This window comes from Hyla sarda, chromosome 4 (genome assembly GCF_029499605.1).
Source record: "Hyla sarda isolate aHylSar1 chromosome 4, aHylSar1.hap1, whole genome shotgun sequence".
Taxonomy (NCBI): domain Eukaryota; kingdom Metazoa; phylum Chordata; class Amphibia; order Anura; family Hylidae; genus Hyla; species Hyla sarda.
In genome coordinates, this window is record NC_079192.1 from 251,130,217 (window position 1) to 251,155,609 (window position 25,393).

The following is a 25,393-nucleotide window of genomic DNA, read 5'->3' on the forward strand; positions in this document are numbered from 1 at the left end:
GCTGAATTTATCAAAAGCGACTTTTCAGCGACAAGTCGCATAGGCTGAAAGTACGCCGAAATGTCAGACCATGTTGGAGCAGGTTTAAATATAGACTAAAGCATAGATCATGCAGTCTGTGCACAGAATTTATCAAGAGCTGTGCGCCATTTGATAAATTAGGCGCACAATAGGCCAGCCTAACCCTCTGTAGTTTGGTCTATATTGATGCGGGACATAGACAACTTCGATAAATATCCCCCATTGAGTTTTATATATATATATATATATGATGCAGATAGGGTCAGGCTGCTCACCACTCTCGCGTTTGCTGCACTATCTCGTGCTGCGGACACCGGTACCGCTCCCGGCTTAGTAGAACTCTCACAAAAAAGAAAACGTCCGGCACTCGAGAAGATGCAGGTAAAACTTGTCAATGGCTTTATTCGCACGCTTAGGCAGGACACAATCTGACGCGTTTCGCACACTCAGGTGCTTAGTCGTAGACTAAGCACCTGAGTGTGCGAAACGCGTCAGATTGTGTCCTGCCTAAGCGTGCGAATAAAGCCATTGACAAGTTTTACCTGCATCTTCTCGAGTGCCGGACGTTTTCTTTTTTGTGAGATATATATATATATATATATATATATATATATATACACAGTCAAACTGACATGTTATATTGATTCTTCAGGTCATTACAATTACAGTGATACCCTATATATCTTTCTATATATATATATATATATATATATATATATATATATATATATATGTATATTAAAAACATGTAAATAAATATATATATATATATATATATATGATGCAGATAAGGTCAGGCTGCTCACCACTCTCGCGTTTGCTGCACTATCTCGTGCTACGGACACCGGTACCGCTCCCGGCTTAGTAGAAATCTCACAGAAAAGAAAACGTCCGGCACTCGGGAAGATGCAGGTAAAACTTGTCAATGGCTTTATTCACACGCTTAGGCAGGACACAATCTGACGCGTTTCGCACACTCAGGTGCTTAGTCGTAGATAGACATACACTCAATAATGCGGGTTAAAATACACATGAGTTTGGTCACATGACCACATGAATCTTAATTAAAAACAGTTGGTTACAAAACATGGCATTGGGAATCATGATCACATTTGATCGTTCGGAGAGAGTTCACACAAGGATGCAGGCAATGCGGCTTTAAGTTTCAAATTTTGAGTAACATTTAAATTTCAATCTCGAATGGTCTAAAAGCTAATTTACCAATACTACCGATATTCATATTGATTTGGAGGTACATATTTACCGAAATAAACAATTTGAACTATATCTGCACATCAAGATCCGAAATATTTATATATAAATCAATAACCGCATAATGTGCATCTCACCGTGTGAACATCCCCCTATAATTTGCGACAATTCAAAATTTATTATATGTGCACAAGAAACGAAGAATGCATATTGGACCGGAGACTAAACATACGTGATTAATAATAAATTGTATACATCAACTATATTCTCTTATTCAATTTATGCACACGTTAACATTAAATCCAATCTTTTGTTTAACCCTTGCGGGAATCTTGTTCCCAAGAGGAACATCCAATGTGCCTCTCTATTGTATAATTTCTTTCTAAGATCGCCTCCCCTAGGTCCTAAGGTGACTTTTTCTACCCCCAATACTCGTAAATGGGTAGTGTCCCCTGAATGGGACTCTCTAAAGTGACGTGACAGCATAGACATGTTTGTCAAACTACTTTTAGCATCCGTAATATGTTTCCTAAACCTCACTTTTAATGAATTACCCGAGCATCCTACATATTGCAAATTACACGCAATACATGTTGCTACATATATAATGGATTTAGTATTACAATTGATATACTGGTGTATATTGTATGTCCTATTTGTTGTGCAAGACGTTACGGTATTAGAATTTACCATGTGTGTACATGTGATGCATCTAGTATGACCACATTTGCGATTACCTATATTCCTCAACCAGTCCCGGTCCTTTACACTTTCCTTTTGACTAGTAAATAGACTAGGTGAGACTCTAGTTCCAATAGTGGGGCCTCTCCTGGACACAATAGAAATACCTTCTGATAATAAGTCTCTTAATATTGGATCTGTTTCTAATACCGGAATATATCTATTTATTATTTTCTTAATCTGTCCAAATTGAGTACTGTATGAGGTCACGAAAAATGGTGGTCTATCTTTATTCGAATTTACATTTTCATTTTCGATTGTATTTTTGGCTAATTTGCCTCCAACCTTATATGAGTCCCTTCTATTTTGATGCCTACTGGAATAGGATACTAGTTCCTCGCGCCCCCGTCCCTCTATTTTTATTTCTGCTTTTTTTAGTATTTTTTCGCTATAACCCCTCTGCTCCAATCTAGTATGAAGTTCCTCTGCTGCAATTTTAAATTGTTTCTCACTAGAGCAGTTACGTTTTATTCTACATAATTCGCCATAGGGAATATTATCCAGGACATGTCGTGGATGGCAGGAGGAGGCCAATAAAATAGAGTTAGAGGCTGTATCTTTTCTATAGGGGCGAATTTCTATGCCATCACTCCCACTAATCAGCGAAATGTCCAAAAAATTAATTGTATTTTTATCGAAATGTGAGGTGAACCCCAAATTTAAGTTGTTGTTCCCAATATACTTAACAAATTCCGAAAATAGTGTCTCCGTACCCCTCCAAATTATCAATAAATCGTCTATGTAACGACTGATCCAGTGTATATTATCATAATATGGGTTTTTATCACTGAAAATAAAGAGCTGCTCCCAATGAAACATGTAGATATTTGCAAAAGACGGGGAATATTTGGCACCCATTGATGCTCCCCTGGTCTGCAGGTAGAAACCACCATCAAACACAAAGTAGTTGTGTTTAAGCAAAAACTCCGTGGCGATGGTGATAAATTCCTGCAGACCAGGGGAGTATGTGCTGAATTTTTCCATATGGACGGACAGGGCCTCTAGGCCTTTAGACCAGGGAATGCATGGATATAAGCCTATGACATCACAGGTTGCCCATGACAACTGCTCATCCCACACGATTTTTTCTAAGATATTGATCACATGCTTAGTATCTTGTGTGAACGTGGGGGTGATTTTAGTCAGGGGTTGGAGATGGTGATCCACCCACTCCCCAAGGCGCTCCCCCAGCGACCCAATGCCAGCAACTATTGGTCGAAGGGGAGGTGGAAATACACCTTTGTGTACCTTGGGGAGTGAGTGGAACACTGGGGTAACTGGATTCTCTACAAATAGATATTCTTCCAGTTTTTTGTTAATTGCCCCCAGTGCTACACCCTCTTCCAATATTTTCTTAAGTTCCATTTGGTACGTTTTAGTAGGGTCATTTTTTAATTTACAGTAAGTTGATGTGTCTGATAACATATCCTCATTGAGTTGTTTATATAACCCTGAATCCAGAACAATAATATTTCCACCTTTATCAGCATTACGTATTACGATAGATTTATTCTCAGATAGTTCCTTCAATGCTATACGTTCATTTTTATTTAGATTATCATAAACATTATCACGAGACACCTGTTCATTGAGTTTCACTAGGTCCCGCTCGACCAACTCCTGGAATCTATCCAGCGCCTCCGAACGGGAGGCAACAGGATAGAAACCAGGGTTGGCTGAGCGGTAGTTATCATTCCAACTATCATCGACAATTGCATTTTCTTTCTGCAAGCAAGTGAGCTGTAATAATACATTTTGATCCTTGAAATTAGTAACATTAACATTTACTTCATCACCATCGCTCGCTACTGATCCTTCCACAACTATACCTGAAGGTTCCCCCTCCTCATGACTCATAACCCCCTTGTGAAAATGTCTTCTGAGAGTGAGTCCTCTTGCCAATTTATTAACATCTAGTATGGTATTGAAAAGTTCAAACTTACTTGTCGGCACAAAATTCAGTCCTTTACCAAGTACAGTAATCTGGTCAGCAGATAAGATGCATGCAGATAAGTTCATTACCGGATTTATCTCGGAACCAGTAGCGAGCGCAGGGGGTATCTTCTTTCTTCTATGTTTGCGTCCAGCTCTCCTTGCTTTTGACCCTTTAGGCTGTCGGTCTGGCCCAGACGGTTTTTTGGAACAGCTCCAAGTTCTTTAGATGGTGCGGCAATCGATGTTGATTTCTTTTTCTGTTGTTGTACTGATGAGTATTGTGCACCTGTATTTTATATATTGTGCACCTGTATATATATATATATTATGCTTGTTCTGACTATAACTTTTTTTATTTTTCCACCTTTTAACTCTTTGATTGCTGTAAAATGTGACCAAATTGTGGAATATGTTTTTTGTTTTGTTTATACTGTTCGCCATGTGGGAACAATAATATTATATTTTAATTGTTCATACAATTCTACATGTGGCGATAGCATATATATATATATATATATATATATATATATATATATATATATTTATGTTAATACATTTTTTATTTGAAAAAATGGGAAAAGGGGGGTTATTTGTATTTTTATCAAGGTAGGGTTTTATTTTTAAAAACATTTTATTTGTTTATTTTTTCACACTTGTAGGTGAGACATGCATGAGCAATCTAACCAAACATACTACTTTGATATATGAGATCAGGCAGGCTTTTCCAATAGAAGAGGCAGCCATAAAGGCCTAGCAGAAGCCTTTGGGCTGCCAGGTCAAAGAAACACCTCCCTGCAATTGCTCTGCAAGGAGGCAGTCTGCACCAATGCACTATTAATGTGAGGTTAAAAGAACTCTCAGATGGCACTGTCAGTTTTGACAGTAGCATCTAAAGGGTTATATGATGGCTGTGGTGAGCCACATGCAGGCTATTAGCGGTGGCCCTCAGCTACTAAAATCAGCTGGGAGCCACAGGGTATGGAGCAGGCTTGAGTCCTGAGCATGCTCCATACACCCTAAACAGCACCATGACAGATCAGATCCATCAAGGGTTGGGAAGGGGTTAAGATAAATAAACAGTTGCATTGATGGCTTTCACATGCAAGCTATGGGAATGCCTTTTCATTGTGTACTAATTTGAGCAGACCCAGAAAACAAGGATGGGGAGTAGTATCTATGTTAATTACAAACACAAAAATCCAGACAGAGTCCATATTATACAGCAGAATGTACAAGCGGAAACTCCTAGGAATATTCTACCCGGAAATTCTGCTGCGGAAGAGTCCTTTTGATTTCAATGGGATTCTGCTGCACTGTGCACACAATGTAATTTCTGCCGTGGAAATCCTGATTCCGGTGTCTGCATAAAGAATAGACTTGTCTGTTCTTTCTGCAGAATACGCTCGGAAATGTCTTGCCATCTATGGAGATGGCACATTTCCGAGTGCTCCTAGCGACACCATTTTCTGCCGACACATGCTGTCTGCAGAATTAGGACATGCTGCCGTGTGAACATAGCCTGAAAGAGAGTTTAGGGTTGAAGCTTTTCAGAATAGTTCTGCAAATGCTTGTCATCTAGTTATTTGCAGGTTAACCAGAACTCCATAATGCTAAAATAGCTCACTATGGTTATGACTTCCTGATTCCAGGAATAGGAGTAGAGCAGCTCTTAAAGGGGTTATCCACCATAAGGTGATTTTACCTGGCAGACAGTAATGGACATGCTTAGGAAGGATTTGCGTTTGTCTTGGGGCTAAATGGCTATGTTGTGAGATTACCATAACACTGTGGCTAGCTTTTTGTGAACTGGTATTTCCTTTTTGACTTTTCTTTTTTGACTACAAATCCCACAATTCCATTTTCCTCCCTCCCACATATCGACCACCCCACCCATTGAAACATAAATTAGCTGAATCCATTCAAAAGACCTGTGGTTTTAAATCAGGGTGCCTACAGCTGTTGCATTAGTTGCTGATTGATCTCTCTCCCACCAAGCAATCACTCCACCCATTGAAGCAGACAGGCTCCCTGTCATCAGACGAGTGAGTCAGGTCTCGGCCGCATTGCAACCTGGGAAAAATCTGAGACAACAGTAATTTTGTATGCTGTAAAAATAAATATTGGGGTGAACATCACAGAAGAATTGTGAGGAAACTGACAAATACAGGTACAGACACTATATTATGAACTACACTATCTTTACAGCCCCTGTAGCATAGTCAAATAACAAAATTCCTGCAATACCCCTTTACATTTTTTAAAGTGTTTAGACTAGTTATGGCCATACTCAAGATGGTTATTTGGTCATCAGAGAGCTGTTCTAGCTATGGATGACTTATTACTGTCTATTACATTTTTTGCTGACATTGGATAAGTGCTGTACAGGATGTTAGCCATTTATGTTATGGCATGACATGTTTAGTTAATTATGTTTGTGTTCATTGTATTAAAATGTTCTTTATTGAGTTATATCGTTCCCTTCCAAAAAAATGTCATAATTATATTGTACATACCTGTCATGGCTGCTCCATTTTTCATGGCCTCCCCTCACAGTGTTTGGCCCACCACTGCTTACCTCCTGCTAGGATCTTTGGTGCTGTCAGGGCTTACATATGCTGACTCCAGGTCTCTTAAAAAGACCATTGCATTTTAAAGCTCTTTCTCCTTATGCCACGCCTTATCATCCCCTTTACCTCCCATAACTCCCTGCCTCACCAGTAATGCTCTGGTGAAGCGCATACATTTTCTTCTGCTCTAATTACCCAGTGTCTGACCTGGCTTGTTTCTTGATCATGTCTCCCACTTTGGTACCATGCTTTGAAAACTTTACTCCACAACTGTTGCTACTGGTTGCCACACCAAGCCTAGCCATCGGAAAACCATCCTCATTTGTACATACCTGCAGTGTCTCTGGAAGCATCTCCTATGTGTAAAATTGGAAGAGTTCTTTGAAAGGAATTGTCTTTCTTTCCAGGGTTATGTGATCTCAGACCAGGATGCTAGTGGCCACATGTTTAGGCCTCCAGGCCATTCAACACTTTGGGGTTTACCGATTCCAAGAACTGGACTTCATGTGGAGGTGAACACTTTTTACCTCAGAGTCAGGGGCCATACTTTTTCAAAGCCTTTTTTTGTTTTACCTTATTTGTCTGCTGCCTATCTTGATGTGTTGACCATCAAAAAATTATCGTGCTATTATGTCCTCTTATTTACATTACATAGAACTCTGCATATGTACCAATGATGAAAAATTATGAACAACCAAGTATTTTTGCATTAAATAATTATAGAATATAATTTGAATCTACTGTTACCTTAAAAAATAAAATAGTTATGGTGGGTCTGCATCACCCTGTTACAAAATAACGGGAAAAATTGCATATGCTTAAATTCATTCTCGGGGCTAGATTAAGGGTATGTTCACAGAAAAAAATCCGGCCATAATTTATTTACAGATGTATTTTCAGCTGATTACAGAGAAACAAATGGCAACAAATAAATCACAGACATTTTTTTTTCTGTGTGTGAACGTACCCTTAATCTGGGTCTGAGAAGGAATTTAAGTACCTGCAGTTTTTATCTTTATTTTTGTAATTTTACATTGTATCTCTATTTGCATACCATATGCTAATGTGCTTAACGCCATTACATTCCTGTAAGTAGCAATTAAATGTAGCAGTGAAAGGAATGGAGGCGAGCAGGTGCTTCTATAGGATAGTCCTAATTGTCACTAGTCTACTTCCAGGCAGCAAATTGCTACCACTCTACTTTAAGATAAAGACAGCGCTTCTATATGGCTCATAATCGTTTTACAATCATTTCTTCTCTCACCCTACTTTACACTTCTTTGTCATAACTTTGAAGAGAATTCAGCAGAATGCTTTAGAGGTGTTTTTGTAACCGAGCTTGTGTTGCAGAACACAGCATTTCTCCCCGAGGGAATCCTCTGTCCCAATCCTTCATTTTTACTTTTAAACACTGTGTCTAAGTTAGAAAAAATAAAGCCATTGGTAGTCTGGGAACAAAATACTCAAGTATAACTGTTGATTCTTTTCCTTTGTTGAATCATTATTATGGAATTCATGTATTCTGGAAATGCTGCTTTGCATGTGTTTGTTTTTATCACAGCATTATGTTATGTTTATCATGTATGGATACAGTAGAATTCAGTTTTAAATCTTGCGTGTTTAATTTGTCTTTTGGTGCAAATCATCCTAATGTCAGAAGGTGAAATCAATCTCTCATCGTGAACTAGAAGTTTGAAACGTTATTATTTGACAATATTTTTAAGATATTTTGTGATACAATTTTTTTTACTGCTTTTATATTACTGGAAGCAAGATGAAAGGTGTGGAATCTTTTTCTCATACACCTATTGCCTCCACCTTTTTCTAAATGTATGTAAACACGTGACTTACGATGGCCCGGACATAGAATATGTTTAAATTGGGATGTGTAAATTAAATACAGCATCACAAAAATAGAGAAACATAACCACACATCCACAATTTGTATTTTGATATACTTGCTTCTCAGCATAATTTCAAAAACTAACAGGTTGTTAGTATACATTTTTATCAAAAAGTACAAGCCCACTTGCCACGTCAAGGCCACCTTGTCAGAGTAGGTCCCTAACCTGACACTGATGTAACGCGGGCGGCGACCACTGCCTCCGAGACACCAAGCCCTCGGGGGAGTGACCCAGTTGCCAGCTGCCTGACCAAGCCCCTGGCTCCAGGCCACACCAACCCATAGACAAAGCATCACAGAAGCAATGGCCACCACAGAGCACCGCACAAGTGTGAAACCTACCATGTACTCACTGCCAGAGGGCTGGTAAAATGTTATGAGGAAACCCTTATACAGTCTCCTGCTAATTGACCTGTTAGTTTAATAAATGTTGCTGAGAAGCACTAGATCAAGGTGCATGTTGTGGATGTGCAACCATGCCTGTTTTTTGTTTTCCCTAGTTGAATTCACATTGTGTTTTCTAACCCCCTCTTTTTTTGTTTTTACTTGTCAGCTCTCTGCCCCTCCCGCTTAACCCAGGCCTATATAAATTAGCAGGAAGCTGCATTAGGGCCCTATTCTTTACTGGCAGCCTCCCAGCCTCTGGCTGGGAGCACATGGTGAGTGAGCATTTTACATCTGTTCATCTGGTGTGCTACTACCGTGATCACAAAGACATTCCTATCTTTATCAATTGGGTTTCTCTAATGCACCATGTCCCACTGCAAATATGGTAATATAGGCTGTAATGGAGACAAAGTAAGTCTACATTACACACTGTGTCTTTAGTATGGTGCCAGGTTTCAGAGCTTCCCCTTAAGAGTGCCTCCCCAGTGATCTCCTCTAAGTTTGCAGGTTCTCGCTGCAGGCATCCAAAGAGCTGCTGGGCTGCCCTCCCTCTTGCCATATTTCAGACAGAAGAGGTCCCAGGGTACTTCCAGTGTGAGGAAACAGTAAGGATTATGCAGCACCAGTTCCAGTCCCAGTAAAGGTGCAATCCTACAGTATAGGTATTCACATACAGAACATGCCATACTGTTTCTCTGTCCCCATGTATTTTCAGATAAGGGGATAAGTGTCTGAATTCAGGGTGTCCGACTGCTGGGACTCCCCTTAGATCTTCATAACAGGGCCCCTCTGCTGTACTTGTGTATCTCTAGTGCTCCCATAGACAATGTAGCAAACACAACTCTCCATGCAGCAGGGAGGAGCCAGGGCAAAGTTCTGGAGATTGCAGAGGTGTGGATGAGATGGTTGGGCAAATGTTGGTCCCCAATGTTTAGACACTTATGCCCTGTGGATAGGGGATACATTTTAAGAGCTTGAATACCACTTTCAGAACAGGACATGCTTTATATGTCCAATCTTTGTGTTTATTCTTCATGTTTTCATTTTGGGACTCTGGAACCAATTAGCAGTTTTCCATTGAGTTAAAGACTATGTATAACATGAACTGGATCCAAAACATTATGCATGTAAGCCCTGCCAATTCAAATGGTCATACACCTTTGAAACCTTCTTTTCACTGCATGTAAGTCTAATTGTGGAATATGTTACATAAAAAAAATATGTTTTTAAGGGTTCCTCTAGGATCTATCTATGTGTAATATTCAGAACATTGGTCTGTACGTCTCCAGTCGAGTGCAAACACCTAATCTTTATAATAGTAATATTGGTGCCTTAGTGATGAGTACATAGGCCTTGCTAAATACAATACCTATTAGACCATTGGGATGACTTATGCAAGGATAGTTATTAGTGTAACTTCTTTTACTTATGTTGGAGTTAAAGGGGTTATCCAGGAAAAAACTTTTTTTTTTATATATCAACTGGCTCCAGATTTGTAAATTACTTCTATTAAAAAAATCTTAATCCTTTCAGTACTTATGAGCTTCTGAAGATAAGAAGAGGAACCGCCCAGTTTAGAAGAGATTTGCTATGGGGATTTGCTTCTAAACTGGGCGGTTCCTGAGACACGTATCATCAGAGAGCACTTAGACAGAAAAGAACAACCTTAACTTCAGAAGCTCATAAGTACTGAAAGGATTAAGATTTTTTAATAGAAGTAATTTACAAATCTGTTCAACTTTCTGGAGCCAGTTAATATATAAAAAAAAAGTTTTTTCCTGGATAACCCCTTTAAGTACTATTATATTAGAAATAATCTGTGTCATTAATTTTGTTGCTTAATATGCTCAATGGCTATCTACCGAGCAGTAACAATTACTCAATTCCCAACAGGGAGACTGCTCAGGTTCATGCCTTGTTGACAACTGTAGAGTGGTGACCGCCACCTTACCAGCCAATACCCTTATTAGCATATTGGGCACCAAAATGAATTGTCCTGATAATTAAAGGGGTAGTCCAGTGGTGAAAAACTTATCCCCTATCCTAAGGATAGGGGATAAGTTTGAGATCGCGGGGGGTCCGACCGCTGGGGCCCCCTGCGATCTCTCTGTACGGGGCCCCGGCTCTCCGCCGAGATAGCGGGTGTCGACCCCCGCACGAGGCGGCGGCCGACACGCCCCCTCAATACATCTCTATGGCAGAGCCGGAGATTGCCGAAGGCAGCGCTTCGGCTCTGCCATAGAGTTGTATTGAGGGGGCCGCCGCCTCGTGCGGAGGTCGACACGCCCCCTTCCAGCGGGCTGTCGGGGCTCCGTACAGGAGATCGCGGGGGGCCCCAGGGGTCGGACCCCCCACGATCTGCAACTTATCCCCTATCCTTAGGATAGGGGATAAGTTGCTCACCACTGAATCACCACTGGACTACTCCTTTAAGGAGTAGTGGTGATCAGTAAAGTGACACCACATGGATTACAATAGCTGTAGTTTTACTAGATTCTCTTTCGGTTACTGATAGGGCCTAGCCAATGCATTCTGTATTGCTGTCAATGCAGACTTTATAGTGTAACAAAGTAAAAAAAAAAAAAAAGGTCCCACAGCAATGCCAATATATATTAATCAATGAATTAATTAATTAACTAATTCATTCACTTATCAAACTGATTGGTGGATTTCTGGGTAATCTTCCACTGGATCTACTTTATTAGAGGCCATCTATTTCAGATAAAATTTAACATAAGAAAGCAATAATGAGGGGCATTTACTAAGGGGTTTAGTTATTTTTTTCTGACTATTTTTGGCGCTAAATTGTCGCAATTGTGCCTACCCTATTTTTCATGCGACTTTCTCTAGCAAGAGTTAGAAAGTCAATTTTTTTTCCCGCTTGATTTATGCTAGTTTGCATTTTTGACTTGCAGTGGTCAGGTATTTATTAACTGCGACAGTCGCAGCTGCGCAATAAACAGTCGCAACGGCCGTAAAAATTGACTAAATTTACTCTAGCTCCAACATGGAGCAGGAAAAGCTACTGCCGCCCGGGCTCCGACATACTTTCTCCCCGCTACCCTCACTTCTCTACAGGGACACTGCAGTGATTTACATCCCCCCCCCTCACCTGCCAACGCCACACAACTCCCATCTGTCTGCTAACTGTTGCAAGACTACAAGTCCCAGCATGCCCTTACAGTGAGGACACGCTGGGAGTTGTAGTCTTGTAGCAGCGGGAGCTGAGCGGCGCGGGCAGGAGACAAGGGGGGATGTATATCAGTGTCCCCATAAGCTAGGGTAGCGGGGAGGCAGTATGAGGAGCCCGGGCCTAGGCCTTTGGCTGTCCAGGCATCCTGGGAGTTGTAGTTTTGCAACATCTGGAGGCACCCTGGTTGGGAAACACTGGCCTAAAACAGTGTTTCCCAACCAGGGTGCCTCCAGATGTTGCAAAACTACAACTCCCAGGATGCCTGGAAACTCCAAGGTTGGTATTTGGCTGAGAATGAAAATAGGGGGGGCCCTATGCGTTTTTTTAAAATAAATAATTAAATATTGAAAAAAAAAACACATAGGGTCCCCCCTATTTTTATTATCAGCCAAATACCAACCAAACAGTAACAGCCTGACGTTACCAGGGTGGTCGAGGACCATTGTTACTGGCCCTCCCCAGCCTAAATAACGCCAGCCTGTTACCGCCTAGGCCCAGGAGCGCCATTTTTGACACTCCAGGCCTGTTGGTACCGGCTCTTCCTGGCACCCCTGTGGCGTTGAGTACCGGGGTAATAATTGGGGGTTAGCGCTAGCTGTTTTTGTGGCTAACGCTAGGCCCGGTAAGTAATGAACTCCGTCTGTAAGACAGCTTCCACTACTAAGCCTGTCCAGTAAAGTAAAAAAAAAAAAAAAAAAAACAGAACAGGTTTAAAAAAAAATTTAGGACAAAAAACACTCCCCCACAAGCCCTTGTTAACCATTTTATTAACATCAAGCAAAGAAAAACGCTGGTCGTCGAAGTAGTCCACCGAATCCGAAGGAGTCCACAGGATACACGGATCTGTAGAAGAAGTAATAAAAAAAAAAAAGAGTAAGTACATTTAGGGAGAGAAAACAGTGTTAAAAAATTTAATAAACACACACACACAAACACTAAACTCCGTTTACCACTATTCTGAGCCATGACTACAATTTAGTTATTAAATTATTTAGATGTGGTGAAAAAGCTAAAAAAAAAAACCTCAAAAACAAAAGATCAAGAAGGAAACCTAGCAGCCAAACCTATTCAGACAGCAGAAAAAAGGAACAGACTATTTTTTCTACTACACGAAGTAAATTTCCCACTTTTACCTACGTGTGCCAAATTTATTAATGCCGTGCAACAATTTAGTAAATTTGTCGCACATAGTCAAAAATGAAGTAGAAAAAAACAGGGTAAAAACCAGACTACATAGTAAAAGATTAGTAAATGCCCCTCAATGAAGTTTACAGGTATTTTAAAGATCATATTAGGTGCATTTCGGCTGACAGATATATACCTCTGACTTTATGATGCCTAAATAAAGTAACATCAGCAAAATGGCATTATGGAGTTCTATTGTCAGATCAATATTCTGATGACAGTTCAAGTCAGCAGCTCAGTAAACTCCCCATAACATTTATGTATACTGACATGTTCTTCTCATTAAAGGAATGCACTTTGATAACTCACTATCCAATGACTGGAACCAGACAGCTTGAAAATGATGCTTTTTTAGTTCTTTTTAGCATACCATTTGTGATTTTTATATAGGCTTGCTGACATGCATTTAGATTGAAATAAAAAGCAATGTTTGCTCATTATTTCACTTGACCTGAAAAAAAAAAATGCACCGATTAAAGCAAATACATATGTATCTATGAGAAAATCTGATTATTAAGGCTGAGGTGAAAACGGTAATGTCTGACGGTTGTCAAGCTGCTTTACTTCTTCTTGACTTTCAGCAAAGATGCAATTAAGGCTTCGAGAAAACATCCCCTTTAACACCATGTCATTTGAAGCCAACAGTCTATATTGGAAAATGTTTACCATATAATTTCATATGGAGCTCCACATATCTGATTGAGAGTTCCAAATTCTTTGCCTATACGTAGTTTCATGGGGACTGCTCCCTTAACAAACTTTGCATAAGTCAGTGTTTCCTAACCAGGGTGCCTCCAGCTGTTGCAAAAATTAAAACTCCAAGCATGGCATTGTAGTTTTAAAACAGCTAGAGGTACCCTGGTTGGGAAACACTGGTATAAGTCAATTGCACAAGTGAAAATAAAAAAATATATATATCTTATGTCATGAAATATGAGATGGACTATTAACTCACTAAGGGATCTGGTTACATACTGCCCGTACAGATCTATGGATAGTAGGTGAGGAGGATAAGACAGCTGGTGGAGAGTGAAGTGCTACAGAGAGAGAGACCTAGAGAACTAGAGCATCTTGTATGAAGCATTCTATCCCACTCCAGAGCTGAATACACACAGAGACACTGCTCATTACTAGTGAATAATATTCATCATGCTGCTGCTTCTAAGATTGTTTTGCATAAAGATAGTATAGCAGAATACTATCTTTTTATTGTGTACTGTGTATAGGAGATATTAGCTATTATAGCAGCAAGCCCTTTTTCACCCACTCTTAGAGAAAACTGTCAATAGCCCACAGGGAAAAACAGCTGAAAATGCTAGATACAAGTTATACTGTATAATGGCCAGAAATACTGCCATTGCTCATATACATGTAATAAAACAGAAGGAGTGCCACTATATGGATAAATTGCACTCATCACTAAGTTCATGCAATAAGAGGCGCAATGGTGTCATAGCCCAGTTATATCTGATCCCAGATCAAGTCATCTGTTGCTCACCTGCTGTCTTATTCTCACCAAGAGAATGCCTGATGAAGAAGCTGTAATGGCTTAGAAAGCTGTTGCATGTTTATAAATTCCATTGTGAATTAAATTTCTTTTTTAGGCCACAAGTAATGTTTAATGGAAAACATTCCTTGTTTGAGACCAAGCAGTGCACATAAAAACTGTATTAGGGCTCGTACACATGGGCGGGCTTCTTTTAAAACCTGCAGCAGATCTCCCGCTGCGAGTTTGAAAAGGGGCAGGGCCTCTGTACGCTACCCGCAGCAGATTTTTAACAGCGTAGATTCCGCTGGCAAAAATCTGCTGTCGGTAGCGCACAGAGGTGCCACCCCTTTTCAAACTCACAGCGGGAGATGCGCTGCAGGTTTGAAAAATAATCCGCTCGTGTGAACTAGCCTTTAGGGTGTTCCCAGGATCCGGCTAGGAAATAATGCTCAATAAGGATCAATAATGATATGTCTGGGAGTAATTGTGCTATCAATATGATAAAAGATTTATAGCACTGTGTCACTAAATAGTAAGTAAATATAAAGTCCTATGGAATTATACTGCCTCCATATAACAGACCAAACCATGGCCATTTTATACTTGTGTATAATATGGCAATTGTTGCATGTATGGATGTATTTAATAATTGTATTGCATTTAAACGTTTATTTTTAGTTGGTTGATAACACCAGTTTAATTTGCCCTTATCTGACATCGATGTTTTTCAGAAAATGTGTTGTATTACTGAATGGAATATATGATTATGCAGTGTCAACAAGTGCATTAATATATCTTGTTGAGCGGCAAATCATTAATAGGCAGTAAATACATTTAAAATGTGCAAAATAAAAATAACCTTATAAAAGGACCTTCATTTGAAAGAAAGAAAATATGTTGAAAACAATACTTTCCTTACATATATAAGCAATTACAGTTTTTTGCCATAAAAAGTATGACATTGTATAAGATGCATCATTGACTGTTTAAGGACCAGGCCAATAAAATTTTTGCGATTTCATTTTTTCCTCATCCCCTTCTAAAAAGCATAACTCTTTTATATTTTCATCCACAGACCCATATGAGGGTTTGTTTTTGGTTTGACCAATTGTACTTTGTAATAATGTCATTCCTTTAACCATAAAATGTATGGAAAACCCCAAAAATTATTATTTGTTTGAGGCAATGTTAAAAAAAAAAATCAGAAATTTAGCACATTTTAGAGGGTTTAGTTTTCACTCATTCACTCACTAAAAATGACATGTTTTCTTTATTCTGAGGTTTATAGCCAGGTTTACATACTTTTTTTTTTACTATGTACTGCTTTTAAAAAAAACTCAAACATCTTTTTTAAATAAGTATGTTTAAAATTGCCTATTTTGACCACCTATAACTTTCCAATTTTTCCGTACACTTTTTCGATATATCTGACTATTTAATGGAAGTTACATTTTTTTTTTTTTTTGGAAATGTGATGTGACCAAAACACAGCAATTTTGGACTTTTTTTTTTACCGTTTACATTTTACGCCGTTCACCATACAAAATCATTAACATTATATTTTGAATGTTCGGATATTTATGCATGTGGCGATACCAAATATGTTTATTATTTTTTTTATGCTTTTTGGGGGTAAAATAGGAAAAAGGGGTGATTTACATTTTTATTGGGGGGGGGGAGATTTTTTACTAGACTTCTTTTCTTTTTTTTTCTTTTTTTTTATTACCCTTTTTACATCCCCATAGTGGGCTATTTATAGGAATCATTCGATTGCTAATACTGTTCAGTGCTATGCATAGGCATAGAACTAATCAATATTATCAGCGATCTTCTTCTCTGGTCTGCTTGATGTCAGACCAGAGAAAGAGACCCCTGGAGAGCAAGGGAGGCAGGTGAGGGGACCTCCGTCCCCCATTTTGTATCAACGAATCACAACGGCCGTGCCGCAGGTGTTCCGATCATCTATCTGAACTCCTGCATTGGAGCAGATGTCATGATCTTTATTAAACACAACATCTGAGGGGTTAATTGTGAACATCAGCACGATTGTTGATGTCTGCCATTACTGGTGGGTCCCTTACTGCTGAGAGGAGTCGGGACTTGCAATGCATGATGTGAGCACCGGTACAGGACGTTAATGTATGTCCTGATGAGTTAAGTCCCATCGCATCAGGACATACGTTTACTTCCACTGTCCTTAAGGGGTTAATATTTAAAGTGGTATTTCATCCCCAGAATTTTTTTTAAAGTGAGTCAGGATGCTATGAAAACAAAACCATACTCACCTGCCATTATCCCCCACCACCACCTTTCTGACAGCTTCTTGTCCTGCCCACAGGATCTTCTCCCACTCATTGGCCACAATGGCAAACTCAGTGGAGACTGGGAGCTGTAAGAATGGCAGCAGGGAAACAGAGCAAGTAAAAATAAAATTCATTCATATAAGGCTGGTGTTGGCACATTAGTCTGCCACTCCAGTTTTGAGCCAAAGTCTGAAATGCATCTCATAATTATATTTCCATTTACTTTTCAATTGGAAATAGAATTAAACTGGAGATTACAAACAGAATTCAGGAGAAGGTATAGGTTGAGTGGCTGCTAAAATAGACACAAATGCTTCACATGCAGTAGCATTGAGGAATATTTCTGTAAGTAAAGTTTTCTGATATTTGTTTGGACTATTGTTTTATGGATTTTCTTGGTGGTACAATTAAAATATATGAATATTGTTTATCTGTAGGATACAGAAGTGCCCACCCTTATTTTATCTCTAGTTTGGGTAAGAAATCCAACTTCTGATAAAACCAATTGAACACAACATGACAACATTCTATCAAAAAGGCTTCATTTACCTTAATATGTAGCATTGGGTGTTCACACAAAGACTTACATAGTGTATACATTTAGTACATTATGTGATGTAATAATGTATTTTTAATTTTATCTGAAAAAAAACCTGATGCAATATTGTACCCCTAGCATTAAAGACACTCCAGAATACCTCATCACCCTCATCCTCCTCTCTTCCCATTTCCTCTGTCTAAGTGACCCATATAGAAGAGAAAAAATAAAATAAATAAATTGACTCCTCATTCCCTGTTCTTTAGCTTTTTAGCAAATACTTTAAAACGTTGCCACTTTGTTTACTTTTCGCACGGAATGAAAGTAAAAACCTTAATCACACACATGTTTCCAAGTGTGTTTGACCTCTTCATCAGGTGCATCCATTTACTATCATGCCCAGGCTTTCTGTTTCTATATGGAATTGTGCATTTAAAATTTAGCTTAATAGTACATGGATGCAAATGGATGAAGTGGTCAGACAGACCTGCAAACAAATCAGACAAAATAAAGATTTTCATTACTTTCATGCAAATTGATTTATTTTTTAACCTGGAGCCGCCAATCGAACACCTGTGCAGTGGTGGTTATGTATTTTTTTTTTTTTTATCCCTAAGTGAGGGATACTGATGTGGCTGCAGCCAGGACAATTTAATTGTTTTTATACAGTAGGGCAAAAAAATTTTAGTCAGCCTCATATTGTGCACGTTCTCTCACTTTAAAAGATGAGAGGGGTCTGTAATTTTCATCATAGGTACACTTCAACTATGAGAAACAGAATGGGGGGAAAGAATACAGGAAATCACATTATAGTATTTCTAATGAATTAATTGGTAAATCCCTCGGTAAAATAAGTATTTGATCACCTACAAACAAGCAAGATTTCTGGCTCTCACAGACCTGTAACTTCTTCTTTAAGAGTCTTCTCTGTCCTCCATTCGTTACCTGTATTAATGGGACCTGTTTGAACTTATTATCAATATAAAAGACACCTGTCCACAACCTATAAAACAGTCACACTCCAAACTCCTCTATGGCCAAGACTAAAAGAGCTGCCGAAAAACACCAGAAACAAAATTGTAGATCTGCACCAGGCTGGGAAGACTAAATCTGAAATAGGCAAGCAGCTTGGTGTGAAGAAATCAACTGTGGGAGCAATTATTAGAAAATGCAAGACATACAAGATCACTGATAATCTCCCTCAATCTGGGGCTCCACGCAAGGTGGTGGTGTCAAAATGATCACAAGAATGGTGAGCAAAAATCCCAGAACCACACAGGGAGACCTAGTGAATGACCTGCAGAGAGATGGGACCAAAGTAACAAAGAATATCATCAGCAACACACTACGCCGCCAGAGACTCAAATTATGCAGTGCCAGTCCCCCTGCTTAAGCCAGTACATGTCCGGGCCCGTCTGAAGTTTGCTAGAGAGCAGTTGAATGATCCAGAAGAGTATTGTAAGAATGTCATATGGTCGGATGAAACCAAAGTAGCCAAAGTAGTAGTAAGTTAAGTTTTTGATAAAAACTCAACTTGTCGTGTTTGGAGGAGAAAGAATCCTGAGTTGCAACTAAAGAACACCATACCTACTGTGAAGCATGGGGGTGGATACATCATTATTCTGGAGTTGTTTTTCAGCAGAGGGACCAGGACGACTGATCCATGTAAAGGAAAGAATGAATGGGGCCATGTATCTTGATATTTTGAAAACCTCCTTCCATCAGCAAGGGCATTGAAGATGAAACGTGACTGGATCTTTCAGCATGACAATGATCCCAAACACACCACCCGGGTAAGGAAAGAGTGGCTTCATAAGAAGCATTTCAAGGTCCTGGAGTGGCATAGGCAATCTCCAGATCTCCTTTGGAGGGAAAACCTTTGGAGGGAGTTGAAAGTCCATGTTGCCCAGTGACAGCCCCAAAACATCACTGCTCTAGAGGAGATCTGCATGGAGGAATGGGCCAAAATACCAGCAACAGTGTGTGAAAGCCTTGTGAAGATTTACAGAAAATGTGTGATTTTATGGATTTGTTATTTATGTCTCTCATAGTTGAGGTATTCCTATGATGAAAATTACAGGCCTCTCTCATCTTTTTAAGTGGGAGAACTTGCACAATTGGTGGCTGACTAAATACTTTTTTTGCCCCACTGTACATGTATTTGCGCTTTGTGCCTTCTATTGCACAATGTTATTCAGTAAGTTTTTTGTATTCAATATGTACTGCTAGTTAAAATCCATATTCATATCTATTTTCTATGGTATATTTTTACAGTTTTTATTTCCTATGCCAGCATTGTTCATATTGCATAATGTTTTTTACTTCATTTTTCCACACCTCCATATTTGGGACTCTAAAACCTGGCTACAACCAACCTTATTGTAATTAGATTTTTATAGACTGCTTCTTTATAGACTTTTTTTTTCTAAACTGTAAGATCATCCAAGATAAATAAAAACATGTTTTTATAAAATTTATATTTATAAATTAAGGCTTTTTCTATAGATTTAACTTAGCTTTTGTAAATGGAAGTTGCATTTTAGAGCATCTGCCATGTAAGATGTAAGCATCAACCATTTTACATTTTAGACATCCTAATGAAGTTTTAATTCTCAGAAATTAAAATTTTTCACGACTAATAAATCCAGTGGAGTTATAAAAATTGTGCAACCACATGTGATGATTTTTTATGCAACATTAACATAAACCTTATTTTAAAAAATATATATTTTTCTTTCCCTCCATCTTTTTCGACTAACTTAAATCTATATTTATTGCGTTAAAATAAACATTATTAGTAAAAATTTTTAAAATAAAATGTTTACACTCACCGGAGGTTCTATTTTGACAGTAAAAGAGTAAGTGGTGAAGAGGACTGGCCTATCTGGTTCCTATCTTAAGGCAAAATTACCCAGATTTACAACCCTATTACTAATTCTGGCTTCCAGCTTCTGTTACAGCTTTTGATACTATCACAAGGCGAGCAGCCAGTCATTTTTTTTGTATTTTTGTCATAAGAACTTCCTCATATTAAAACCCCTTAATTGTGTTCAATTACAGTAGAGGCCCGATGCATACCCATTTCCAGCATGTCAAACAATCTATTTTTGGTTTACCCTCATATTAGTTTTCCCTCTACCACTGATGCAACAACCTAGTCCAATCAATTTGTCCATCATTACATTAGCCAAGATCTCAAAGTGTACCTGTCGTTAACAAAAGCATTTTATATAATTTAGATAATACCATTATATGTATATTTATAATATTCATTGGGTAAATAAATTGTATATTTTTGTCCCTACGGCTACTGTCTGTGCACCTATGTGAGGAGTCTAAATAAAGGAAGTGTGGGAGGACAAGCAGGACTCTGTGCACTGAGGAAAGGCAGGACTCTGTACACTGAGGACAAGCAGGGCTCTGTATACTGAGGACAAGCAGGGTTCTGTGCACTGAGGGCAAGCAGGGATCTGTACACTGAGGACAAGCAGGGCTCTATACACTGAGGAAAAGCAGGGCTCTGTGCACTGAGGACAAGCAGGGCTCTATACACTGAGGACAAGCAGGGCTCTGTGCATTGAGGACAAGCAGGGCTCTGTGCACTGAGGACAAGCTGGACTCTGTGCACTGAGGACAAGCAAGGCTCTGTGCACTGAGGACAAGCAGGGATCTGTACACTGAGGACAATCAGGGATCTGTACACTGAGGACAAGCAGGGATCTGTACACTGAGGACAAGCAGGGCTCTGTGCACTGAGGACAAGCAGGGCTCTGTGCACTGAGGACAAGCAGGGCTCTGTGCACTGAGGATGAGCAGGGCTCTGTGCATGGAGGACGAGCAGGGCTCTGTGCATTGAGGACGAGCAGGGCTCTGTGTAGGGAGGACAAGCAGGGCTCTGTGCACTGAGGACAAGCAGGGTTCTGTACACTGAGGACGAGCAGGGCTCTGTGCATGGAGGACGAGCAGGGCTCTGTGTAGGGAGGACAAGCAGGGCTCTGTGCACTGAGGACAAGCAGGGTTCTGTGCACTGAGGACGAGCAGGGATATGTATAGGGAGGACAAGCAGGGCTCTTTCCACTGAGGACAAGTAGGACTCGGTACACTGAAGACAAGTAGGGCTCTGTGCACTGTAGAAAAGCAGGGCTCTGTGTACTAAGGACAAGCAGGGCTCTGTGCAGTAAGGCTCTGTGACACGCTCCTGACTCACACAGCAGGATGATTGACAAGCCAGGAGCCTGCGCAGAGCCCTGCTTGTCCTGCCCCCTACTTTCTGTATTTGGTCTACTCACAGAGACACACAAGGGCAATTTTCTCACCCAAAAATATACACATTTTTTTAATCAATGTATATTACAAATATACATATAATAGTAATACATTATATCAAAAGTTTTTGTTAACGACAGGTACACTTTAACATCACTATTAGTAATGTTGGTGGATATAACCCATGGTCTAGATTATTCTTGTATTGTTAAGGAATTAATATGCCCACTTCATACATTGATTCCAGAAGAGAACTGTTCTCCAAACCCATGTTAATTACACCCAATATTTATTTTATTATCACGTTACCTTGAAATATAAATATCTCGGTTGGAGGTTTGTCAGGACCAGGATTTTTTTAATAAGAAATAGTGTGACTTGCATATTTAATTTTCCACAATGTTAATATAATTTCTAGCCCCTTAAGGACTAAGCCCATTTTGACCTTAAGGACCAGGCCAATTTTATTTTTGCGTTTTCGTTTTTCCTCCTCACCTTCTAAAATCCATAACTCTTTTATATTTCCATTTACAAACCCATATAAGGGCTTGTTTTTTGTGTGCCCAATTTTACTTTGTAATGAAACCTCTCATTTTACCAAAAAAATGTATGGCAAACCCAAATAATTATTGTTTTTAGGGAGGAAACTTAGGGTTTCGTTTTCACACTGTAAATTTTACGATAAAAATGACATGTGTTCTTTATTCTGTGGGTCAATACGATAAAAATGATACCCATGGCTAGATGCTTTTCTATTTTTGTACCGCTTAAAAAAATCTCAAACTTTTTGCACAAAATCAGTACTATAAAATCGCCTTATTTTGACCAGCTAAAACTTTTTCATTTTCCCGTATATTGGATGGTATGGGGGCTCCTTTTTTGAGCCATCATCTGTACTTTTTATTGATACCGCATTTGCATATATAAAACTTTTAGATCACTTTTTATAAAAAAAAAAAATTTGAATAAAATGTGACAAAAAAGCTGCATTTTTGGACTTTTTTTATTTTTTTACATTTACGCCGTTCACCGTACAGGAACACTAACATTATATTTTGATAGTTTGGACATTTATGCATGCGGCGATACCAAATATGTTTATAAAGAAAATATGTTACGCTTTTTGGGGGTAAAATGGGAAAAAGGGTCAGTTTTTGTTTTTTATTAGGGAGGGGGATTTTTCATTTTTTATTTTTAAATTTTTCAACTTTTATTTACACTTTTTATGTTCCCATAGGGGACTATCAATAGCAATCAGTTGATAAAGGGCATAGCACTGGGCATAGCACTGATCAGTATTATCGGCTATCTTCTGCTCTGCTCGATCATAGACCAGAGGAGATGGACGGAGGCAGGTGAGGGGACTTCCAGCCACCAATGCAGATGATTGGAACCCCGCGGTAGCACTGCGGGCGATCCGATCATCTATTTTAACATGCACATTGCCGCAGATGCCGTGCTCTGTATTGATCACGGCATCTGAGGGGTTAATGGCGGACATTCGTACGATTCGTACCGGTAGGTCCCTGGCTGCTGATAGCAGCTGGGACCTGCAGTGTATGACGCGAACATCGCTCTGATGCTCACAGTCCTACACCGGACGTAAATGTACTGCGAAACTGCGTTGAAAACTTTGAATGTCTCATTTATTCATTTATGGTTAACTAGCTGAGTCCCTGGCGTTGCCCGGTTTTTCCTTCCTAATCCTTGTTGGGGAGGAAAATAGACAAAGGAGGATGCTTTTGACTTCATATCCAGTCCTCATATATTGTTGTCATATCCCAACCCCATATCCCGACCTCCTATCTCGACCTCCTATCCCACCTCCTATCCCACCTCCTATCTCGACCTCCTATCCCATCCTCCTATCCCATCCTCCTATCTCCACCTCCTATGTCGACCTCCTTTCCCATCCTCCTTTCCCCTCCTCATATCTGGACCACCTATCTGGACCTCCTATCCCGACCTCCTATCCTGTCCTCCTATCCCGACCTCCTTTCCCATCCTCCTTTCCCCTCCTCATATCTCAACTTCCTATCTCGACCTCCTATCCCGACCTCCTATCTCTACCCCCTATCCCGTCCTCCTATCCTGACCTCCTTTCCCATCCTCTTATCTCGACCTCCTATCTTAACCTCCTATCCCGTCCTCCTATCTCGACCTCCTATTCCGACCTCCTATCCCGACCTCCTATCCCGACCTCCTATCCCGACCTCCTATCCCGTCCTCCTATCCCGACCCAGTGGCGGATCCAGGGGGGGGGGGGGGGCAACGGGGCAATTGCCCCCCCCCCCTCCGAGATTGCTGCTCCTATTATTGAGGTGCAGGAGCTGTCCCCGGCTCCACTGTCCCCTCACCTTTCACACGCTGCTCCAGCTCCTGCTGCCCCTTTAAGAAAGGGAGCTGACTGCTGCTACAACTTAGTCCCTGCTCATCTGACCCCTCCCCCGGCTGCTCACCGCAGAGCTGAAGTGAAGACACTGCCTGCCAGCTGTACAGCCTCTCCGCCATACCAGCGGAGCTCCGTCCAGTCTGACAGTCTCCGATCTGCAGGGCGGCCATCAGAGGTGAGGAGGTCTGTAGTGAAGTCCCAGTGTCCGGGCATGTCAGTCACTACCTGTATATCAGTGACTGCTGTGCCCTCTCTGGCCTACTACATATAGTATATGCAGTATGGGCCAGTCATTGATATACAGTGATGTGTTTCTCAAACAGGGTGCCTCCAGCTGTTGCAAAACTACAACTACCAGCATGCCCAGACAGCCAACCAGAGTTGTAGTTTTGCAACAGCTGGAGGCATCCTAGTTGGGAAACACTGTGGGGCTATATACATCAGCTGTGCTGTACCACTGCCCTTGTTGCTATAAATATATGCATGTATATAGTAGTCAAGGCTACAATTAATGTATATAGCCCCTCAGTGTTATGTCACTATATACCAATGTCTGTGCTGTGTTCTCTGCCCTGCCTGGCCCATATTACGTATATAATATATATAGTATGGGCTAGCCAGTTCAGAGGACACACAGCACGTATATAGGGACATAATACTGCAGGACTATATACATCAGCTTATCTGTGCTGTAACCACTGCCCTGGCAGCTATATTTATGCACATAAACATATACATATATATATATATAGTAGCCAGGGCAGTGGGTACTGCACAGCTGATGTATATAGTCCCGCAGTATTATGTCCCTTTTCTCACTGGCCTATACCAGCCTATACATGGGGACCAAAAAAGTGTAAAAAAAAAAAAAAATACATTTAAAAAAGTAATAAATGTGATTTACCCCTTGCCTAATAAAAGTTTGAATCACCCTTTGTTCCCATTTTTTAAATGAAATAATGTAAGGAAAACCCTATACATAAACCCTAAACATATGTGGTGGCACCACATGCACAAATGTGTGAACTAATAAAATATAATAGTTAAGTTGCACACTGAAAGGTGAAAGCATGAAAAAATATCAAAGTCCAGAAGTGCGTATTTTTGGTCACTTCAATAACTAAAAAAAATAAATAAAATCTAAATAAAAATGGTCCTGACAAAAACTTAAGATCACATCACAAAAAATAAGCCCTCATATAGTCCTGTATGCGGAAAAATAAAAGGGTTATAGGGGTGAGAAGAGGACACTTTAAAGCAT

General features: G+C 39.9%; 1 protein-coding gene across 1 annotated transcript in view; it reads left to right on the forward strand.

Moving 5' to 3' along the window:
* The window catches only part of LOC130369128 (mitochondrial inner membrane protease subunit 2-like), a 482,812-nt gene that overhangs the window by 294,954 nt on the left and 162,465 nt on the right, over positions 1–25,393 (forward strand). Inside the window, exon 4 of the mRNA XM_056573917.1 lies at positions 6,884–6,988. Within this exon, the coding sequence (XP_056429892.1) occupies positions 6,884–6,988 (105 nt within the window). The remainder of the gene's footprint in view (positions 1–6,883; positions 6,989–25,393) is intronic.